This window comes from Gossypium arboreum, chromosome 13 (genome assembly GCF_025698485.1).
Source record: "Gossypium arboreum isolate Shixiya-1 chromosome 13, ASM2569848v2, whole genome shotgun sequence".
NCBI classification, from domain to species: Eukaryota; Viridiplantae; Streptophyta; class Magnoliopsida; order Malvales; family Malvaceae; genus Gossypium; species Gossypium arboreum.
The window spans coordinates 119,599,594-119,609,155 of NC_069082.1; the positions used below are offsets into that span (position 1 = coordinate 119,599,594).

The following is a 9,562-nucleotide window of genomic DNA, read 5'->3' on the forward strand; positions in this document are numbered from 1 at the left end:
ATTAAAATTATGTACAATTAATGAAATACATTAACAATATAATTAATTATTTTAATTGTTTATTTTAAAATTAATAGAAATTAAATTAGTTTAATTTTTATGAGAGGGATGAATTTGGTTTAGAGAAAAAAAATTTTACCAAAATTTTACCCCAAACTTTAATGACAAGCATCATTTTCCCAAGTAAAAAAATAAACGCTGGTTCACAACATATATCGCGCGATAGAGTATAGGTGGTGGAGATGATTGGTGGATACTTTCAAAGTCAAAACTCTAAAATTGGATTGTCTTATTAATTTTTTGAATTTCTTTTAAAAAATTTCATGATTTCTTTTTGGGTTATAATCATCTGTTTTAACTATCAGCCTTCTATCAATTCAATTTTTTAATACTAATTCAAATTATTTTAAATGAATTAAATTATATATGTATATGTGATAAAATAAATAAATCACTAATATTTGATTTCAATTAATAAAATCTATTTTTTACCAACAATAATTACAATGAAATCTTTCATCCCTACATGTTGAAAACCTTTGGTACAATATTCTGTTCTATATTCAATTATCATTCAGTACAGTAGAATCGAATAAGAAGATAAATTTGTATTAAAAATATTTTAAAGTTTTTAGTAAAATGATTTGTCTATATAATTTAATTTTTTAAGAAGATTAAAAAATATGTGCATATAAAATGATAAAATTTAATATATGTATAACCCATAATTATTGAAATGATATATTTAATATATCTCATATAACAGTAAGCTCTGCTTTCTTTTACGCAAAACATATTTTTAATTGTTTGTGTCTACACCCAAGCCCAATCTTGGAGTAGTTTGGGAGTGAGGCTGCTCAAGATTCACTGTTGGAAGGGGACTAAATTTTATTTTTCAATTTTTGTGTGAATTTTTTTTAATTTTTTAAGTCTTTTCATTTATTGCAAGTAAAAAAATTTAGAAGGAGCCCAATTTTTTATTAATATATAATTTTATTATATTATATTATATTTTGTAAATTTTAAAAAATATTTAATTTATTATTTCGCCTAAGAAGAAAAAAAATATAAAGGGTGCGTTAAATATCAAGGGTTGTGTTATCGTCAACACAATTTCTATAAAATCAAACAATCAATTTCTATAAAATTTCTGTAAAAATCAAACAATCAATAACTAAACTAAAGCATAAGAAACAGTTAAAAGAGAAGAAGAAAAAAAGAAACTCACCCATAAAAAAATTAAAAGAGGAATAACTTGAAGAAAATAAAAGATAGAACCAAGCAAAGAACTTTGAAAGAGAAAGTGAAGAAAAAATGAATATTCTAAGAAAAGTTAAAAATGTAAATAACAGTAAAAACAGTTTTTAGACAAGATTTTCAACTTTCCATACTCTTTTTAAGTTAGAAATATTGTTTGGCAATGTTTTTAGGGGTTTGGCAATGCTTTTAGGGGTTTGGCAAAAGGGGTTTTCCAAACTCGTCCTAGGGCATTTAACATCATGAAAATCACATGTCGGGTTAATACACTTCTTTGGGTTGCTAAACAGGGTTTTAATCCTAAATTCTCATGTCCATTTCCGTCTTTTACCATTGAAAGCGCGTAGATTTTGTTTTGGACCAGGGAAAAAAAAAAAAAAACCCTATATAATAGCACACCAAACTTCCCATCACAACTAACGAACTCCACAGTTCTTTCAGCTTTTCCTTTGTGTTCATTTTCCAGAATCTTTGTGTCATACTCTTATGGTTAGATTTCAATTTCAGCGGTTTCAGTTTCTTTTCCTTTTTCTTTAGCTTTTTATTCATTTACCAACTATAACAACTACATTAATGAGGCCTTAGATTTTGTTAATGGATGAAGTTTCTTGGTTTCTTTTTTTTTTTTTTAAATCAAACAGGATAATCAAGATGTGATTATGGCTATGGCTGTGGAAGCTGCGTCGGAATGGAACAGAAGGGAGAAAAGGAAGATGAGAAAGTTGCAAAGGGCTGTTCGAGAGAAGGGTAGGGAGCGTGCGTCGCTTAAGAGAAAGAAGGAGGACATGGTTGCTAAGGAAGCCGCCAAGCAAAAAGTTGTTGATGAGTTCATGCCTTTCTTTGTTGCAATTGCGAATAACGACATGGAGACTGCCCAGAATTTTGATGAGACAGCTATGATGAATACTATTCGCACTACGTTGAACGATGGCGAAGGTCACGCCGGCCACAATGCCAATTAAAAAGAAGCATGAAGGAAAGCAAATTTAGAACTAGTTTCTTAATTTGCATGAAAAACCAGTGGCTTATGGATGTTTTGTTTATTTTGGGAGTTCAGCACTGTTTGATGTTTCTACGCTTTTTTTGGTCTCTTCTATGTTTTTTTTTTGTGGTCATAATTTTGTCTCTTCAATATTGTAGTTCTCGAAACAAGAGACTAAATAAAATAACATTCTGAAAACGTGCCCTTAGTTGTTCTTTCATTTATCCTAGTTAACAGATAAGAATGAAGTCTAAAAGGGTTATTTGAGATTATTTCAGACGTTGACCAAGAAAAGCCTAAGAGACAATGGTGAAAAAAGAAGAGAGGCAGAAGCTTGATGAAGATGGTCATCGGGCAAGGGATCAGACAGAATATAAAGTTTCTGGGTCTTTTGCAAGAACAAAAGGAGATGAGGTAAAGCTATATACAATAAATGGGTATAGGTAGATTTACATGTGAAATTCTTGTTGTGGATTGCTTTGCTGTCTTTCAACACAAAGATTCAGATATTGAATAAGTATCTTTGTAATTGCTTTGCTTATGGTGGTGAAATTTTGGTTACTTGCCACAGGGTTTTCCACTTATAAATAAATCTTTGGTGTGCTTCGACTTTTCTGCTGATTTGTTGTTTTGGGGTCAACTGATTTGGTTGGATCTGTCAGTAATCTGTAAATCTTGTGCTGATTTATTTTAGGGGTATCATTGTGTTGGAATTTCAGTTTTGAGGTGGTTCAATAGAACCCAACAAGATGCTGCTCCCAAATGCAGTTTTCTCAATACCAGATGAAAATGTTAAATCTGCATAGAAATTATGGTGTGTTGAATCTCTTGGCCAACTATCTTCAATATCCTTGATGGGAAATCCAATTTTTTCACTGTTAAAACTTTGAATTCTCATGTTTAGAAGCTATATACATATAACTCTATCATGAAATTTGTTTCTTGAATTGGCCTTCCATTAAAGTTTATTGAAAATTTTCTTAACCCGGTCTAAATTTGGTGCTATAGCACTTGAAGGGTTCATGGCAAGAACTATTCATACTACATTTGACTGGAATCTGAGTACGAGAATCACATCTAATACAATTCTGTTCAGTGTTAATTCTTATGTCGGATGTGCATTAATGTTATTCTTTTTAAGTTGTTTCATGTATTTGGATTCTATATGTATATATTAGGAAAAGAAATAATTAGAGTTAAATAGAAATGTACTTTCAAATGCTCTTGGTTTTGTTCATGATAGTGTTTTTGCAAAAATTGGAGGCTGGAAATGGAAACTGTTATCCTCGAGATGAGAAGGTGTCGGCGAAACTTGTGGTAACTATAGTGTCTGAAAATGCCTCGAGCTATCTTAGGATTTTTTGACTGTGATGAGTCGATTTTTAATTTTCTTATCTTTTTTTCAACTGAATTCTTTAAACTGATTTAACTGCTCACCCATTATTGATTTGGTATTCTTTTCAGCAAAGTAGGAATCTAGAAAATGTCTGCTCTTACCGATGGACAAAATTTTATTATCACGCCCTTGACGATTTGTTGTCACCACAAGTAGAAGCACATGCATGCTCTTTTAATAAACAATTTAATATGCCTCTTTGCAAAATCATAATTTTAAGATCACTTTAATCTCACAATCTGTAAATTAATAAGTTTTTTTAAAAAAATTATATTGATTAATTAATTATTAATTAACTTGAATTAAATTATTTATTTAATTTAATGCTTGTAATAATTTATTCCGACTGGTAACTTAAAAAAAAAAAACAAATCAAAATCGATTGCACCATCATTAATCATATTTATACTTTTAGACGATACCAACATTAACCATGAAGTAAGCTAGAGTTTTGCAAGAAATAAAACGAAGATAGATGGTTGAATAGGGACTGGTATGGCTACCCATCCCAAAAAGTTTCGAAGATTTTCTTGTAACTTGGCCTATATATAGGGATCTTAGGCGACCCCTTTATTTGAGAATCTTTTTCTTTTTATTGAATGCATGAAGCATTTTGTGAGAGCAAAAGTAATTCTCTTTTTTCTCTTTCTTATTTTTTTTATGTTTATTTACTTTCAATTGTAAATTTTGTGTTTTTAAGTTTGATTGTCCGACTTTTGTTGTTTTTTAATGTTATGATTATAGTGGAATATAAATTTTTGGAATGTGATTATTAAGAAAGTTATTTTACAATGTCCGATATATATGTATTGACTAAAATATCAAGAAAATTATTTTACAATATTTGGTATATATGTATTGATTAAAATCCTAGAAAAATTACATTGTCGCGTTTAGTTCACTAAGAACTTTCCTAAGAATGTAATGATAATTAACAAATTTAACATATTAAATAAAAGATAATATCCACTTTTTATAATAAATTTTATTCTTAACAAATTTTTGGATTAAATATTTAATAATAAATATGTTGGACAAAACACATTAGCAAACAAAAATATATAAATATAAATAAAAATATTTATATATATAAAATAAAATAAATTGAATAATTTATATTGAAATTATCAGTACGAAAAATCAATAAATAACATAACAAAAATCAGAAATCAAAAAGAAGAAACGAGTTTTACTAGATGTTGAGACCTGTTTTACACAATTTCCTTAAGACAAATTCAGCTGCTCCTACAGTATTTGGAGAAACGTTAGTTGAATGTCTCCCAAGATACAACAACACTATAGTCGGAGCAGTAGCACCTCTACAGTGATCAACAAACAAACGTTGCCTTTTTCTATCACCAAAACGTTAGGAAATATGGAGAGGAAAAGAGAATAATTTTGGAGAGAAAAATAATCTCTGCGGAGAGACTGAGATTGAGCTAAAAAATTTTTGAAGAAGTCTTAGCCTTTTATAGACATTCAAAGTGGAGGAATTTTGAAAATATTAATGTATAAGAAGACAAAATCTGCATTAAAGGGGCAATTAAATCAATTTGATTAGAATCAAATAAAATCAGGATATATGTCCTTTTAAATCATAGGCATTCAAAGTGGAGGAATTTTGAAAATATTAATGTATAAGAAGACAAAATCTACATTAAAGGTGCAATTAAATCAATTTGATTAGAATCAAATAAAATTAGGATATATGTCCTTTTAAATCATATTTTGTATATATTTGCTGTGAAAAAATAAATTTTGTGTTGGGCTAAAATATTTACAAGCCTATTTTAGGCCTGATCGGTTTGAACATTTCATGTCACCCACATCATGAAGGTGCACCCAAAACACAATAAGTTTGGTTTTGCACCACCGTTGCACACAAGACAAGGTTCCAAGCTTAATTATTCAATTATTTTTCAAGTGGATTCTCATATATATACACATCTCACACTTGGTCTTTAACCAATGTGGGATCTAAACTTTTCTTTTCCTCAACAAATATTTACAAGTAACTTACCTTGAATATCAATTTCTCATTCATCACTCAACCATTTTGAGCATATGATATACCGTTATAAAGGCCTCATATAGTAGAATATGAAACCATAATTTTATGATTCAAGTCTCCACCTTTATTAATTGAGAATATGCCTCAAAATTCTCATAAATTATAATTTTCCAACAAAATATTAATTGATAATTTTAGATTATTTTTAATTTTATAATTTTAATAGAAAGTAAAATTGTTTTAATTTCTTTGCATATATTTTTAAATATAATAACACATATAAAATTAAGTGTATATAGAATTTGTTTTGGAATAAATTAAAAATACTTGAAATCATTATTTATTTTAGTTAAAGACTAACCTATAGGAATATAAAAAAGTTAATTCTAAGTATTGCTCTGAATAAAACTGCAAATAATTAAATCATATGAATGAAAAACAATAGGTGATGTAGTCCCAGACAGCTTAAATTGAACAAGTTTGCCCATATTATATGAAAAATAATAAGTACATCATGCAAAAATGTTATGATCAAATAAGTTTGAGGTAAACCTAAACCTTAATTTTTTCCTATTGCTCAGTAAATATTCATAAATACTATAATAAAATTGAATTTTAATTAATATATGGAAAAGAGAGAAAACAATAGAAAATAAATATAATATGTAAATGGTATATTATATAGATGATTAAATACGCATATAAAAAATGAAATCATGGAAAAAAAAATTTCTTGCGAAGAATCCGTTGAGTTAATAAAGAAAAACAAGTAGCAGGAAGGAGACAATAGTGTTTTTTTTTTATGTTTATTAATAGACTAATACCCTAAACCAATATAAAATATGGTTAGTTTTGTCTTAATATTTTTTTAACTTTCCAATCTACATGGAAAAGTAACTTTTCCACCTTTTATCATGTGAATCACATTGCCATGTTCATGGGAAAGTGTTGCTACATTAAGTTGCTTTTTGCTAAAATACAAAATTGTAATGGAAGTGCTTGATTGCAGTTGTCACTATAGCTTGGCAGTGCAAAAAACTGTGCAAACAAAACTAAGTAATACCAAGGATTTGTTTACTTAGTTTGGTTTCCCTAGGTCTACTAAGTCTAGCTGCATGAGTAATTCCACTATCTTTTTTTTTACGTAATTCCACTATCTTTTATCACAAACACAAGTGATTCACATTCCATCACTCTTCAAGTATAGAGATCTCACCTTTGAACCTAAATACTAGAACACTCACTTCCAAATCCTCCTCTTGAGAACTTGGGCAGTAAACACTCAACAATGTTTACAATATAGTTTGCACCTCAATAAACAAATTAAAGTGATCTCATACAAAACCTAGACAAGCCTTGAAGCATCTATCAATTACGGCTTGCTAACATAGAATCTAAGTTAACACTAAATAACTTCTTGAAAATAGCTATTACACCATAAACATTCAAAACAAAATCAATCGAAGATATGCTCTTTAAAAAGCAACAACACAATCTTGATCGAATATCCACATTATAAGGATTGAATTGATTCACTCAAACCTGATCCAATATTCGAAAGCCAATGATTAGTTTCCATAAATGAACCATAGTATCTTCAATATAACAACACATTAATAGGTGTAAAGATTTTCTTCATTAAATTATCAATCCAGATAAGGCAAGTAATTAAATTGCTTCAGTGGAAGCCTGTAGTGGGCACTGCCAAGTGCCACTTAGATACATTTTTCACATCTTGCCTCAACAAAAAGTAATTCCCAAGTGAAAGTTAGATTCTAAGGAATGTAAATAAAATTTGACACACCAAACATTGGAATCACTTTCCAACTGATTAATTCCCAAGAAAGTGATCAATTTTCATCATATGAAACGTTGCCTTAATGCATTGGTAAAGGATATTAAATTTTCACATATGTTTAAATATTAGTGTGGATATTAAATTTTCACATATGTTTAAATATTAGTGTATCTTTATCATATTTATGGTATATTAATAGCCTAATGTGTAAATTAGATAATACTAATTTGTTTTTATTTGTACGATGTATAGATTGATCGTGCACATTATTTATTAAAGGGTTAAATATAAAATTAGTACCTGAATTTGTCTACTTATCCCAGATTGGTATGTCGAAACCATTTTAAATTTGAAAAACGGGAGTCAACTTAAAAAACAAAAATGGACTCGCCATCGATCTTTTCCGAGGTGTGATCGGATCACCTTGAGTTTGATCATTTTAATAAAATATTTTGATTTATTAAAACAATGATTTTGATCTACGAAATTCAAGAATAAAGGTTCAGGAGTCGGTTACGCACGAGGAAGGGTTAGCACCCTCTAACGCTCAAAATTGGTACCGAATTGATTAATTAATGTTTTAACATTGAGTTTTTGAAAAGATTTTAGAATACAATCCTTTTATTTTTTTGGAAAAAAAAGAACACTTGAATAAATTAAATGGAATGCTACGACCCTCTTATCTCGAAGAAATAAAATGTCACACCCAGTAAGTTAGGATACAACATTTCAAACCCACGAAAATAAGTTTGTCTTTTAACTTTCAAAACTCATGCATTTTAAAAAAAAAGATATTCGGTTATTTGAGGCGAATGAAAAATTGGAACCCAGTAAGTTAGGGCACAATCTCTCAAAATTTCAAATACAGAATACTACCTTTATTTTTTAAAAATCCTTATCTCGAGAAAACAAAGTGCCATATCCAGTAAGTTAGGACATAACATCTTGAATTCCCAAGAATAAGCTTTTATTTGAAACTTAAGTTTTGATTGAAAAAGGGTACTCGGTTACTTAGATTCAACGAGGAAAATTGGAACCCAGTAAGTTAGGGCACAATTTTCTCAAAGCTCCCAAGTACCGAGTATTGCCTTGTTTAAAATTTCGAATAAAAGATAATAAATAAATGAAATGTATTTTGGAATGTATTTTATTAAAAAAAAGATAATTCGATAACATAAGGAATAAAACACGTGGCAATAACATTTCATGAATAATCTAAAATAATAAGAAAATGCAAAGGAACAACTTAGAATACATGCAATAGCATCACATCATATATTATAGAAATACCACCATTTATAACTAAGGGCTAATGAATAAGAAACCAATTTTAAAAGAAGTTACAAATAAATCACTCAAATAAAATATGACAAGTTTTAAAATAAAATAAAATGGATAATTGGAAAAGAGAATTTGGAAATATTACTATACAAACTATACGAAGATTTTAAAATGTAATAGCTATAAGAATTTAAAGATAAATAAATAAAGAAAATAAAAGAAATAATATATTAAATAGTAATGTACAAATAAATTTTAAAATAAACATTATAAAGTTAAATAGTTTAGATGAAAGTTTGAACTGAATCAAAATTAAAATTAAAAATAAATAATATGTGTAACGCGTAAATGAAATTCAAAAATAAATAATATGCATAAAAGATTAAAAGTAAATGATATACAAAGTAATATATATACATGAAAAACCTAATATAAATAATATAATAGTAGTAATAATAATGTACTAAGGTGTTTCAGATAGACAAGTATGCACATGAAAATAAAATAAATAAATAAATAAAATGTGAAATTAAAATAGTTCAAAATAATATATTAAAACAACATGTTTATTCTAAAAAATATAAATAAATAAAACTTAATTTAGAGAAAACAAAATCCAAGGGATAATTTATGAACAAAACAAATCATTAAAACAGAATTTTGGGCCGAAATTAAATGCGCACAAATGTTCGAGGACTAAAACCGAAAATGCCCCAAATCTCAAAATTCTGTGCTAAGGGGAGGGCCAAATTGAAATAGCGTGCAGATTACAGGGATAATTTAAAAGAATTAAAAAACATGGCTCGATTGAACGCTAGCGCGAAGGAGGGGAACTGA

The 9,562-nt window shown here is 28.3% G+C and overlaps 1 protein-coding gene across 1 annotated transcript; it reads left to right on the forward strand.

Moving 5' to 3' along the window:
* Nucleotides 1–1,666: 1,666 nt before the first annotated feature.
* On the forward strand, nt 1,667–2,437 carry LOC108463605 (uncharacterized). Its single transcript, XM_017763525.2, has 2 exons — nt 1,667–1,746; nt 1,899–2,437. The coding sequence occupies exons 1-2, from the start codon at nt 1,744–1,746 to the stop codon at nt 2,217–2,219; spliced, it is 324 nt and encodes a 107-aa protein (XP_017619014.1). The 5' UTR covers nt 1,667–1,743; the 3' UTR covers nt 2,220–2,437.
* Nucleotides 2,438–9,562: the final 7,125 nt, after the last annotated feature.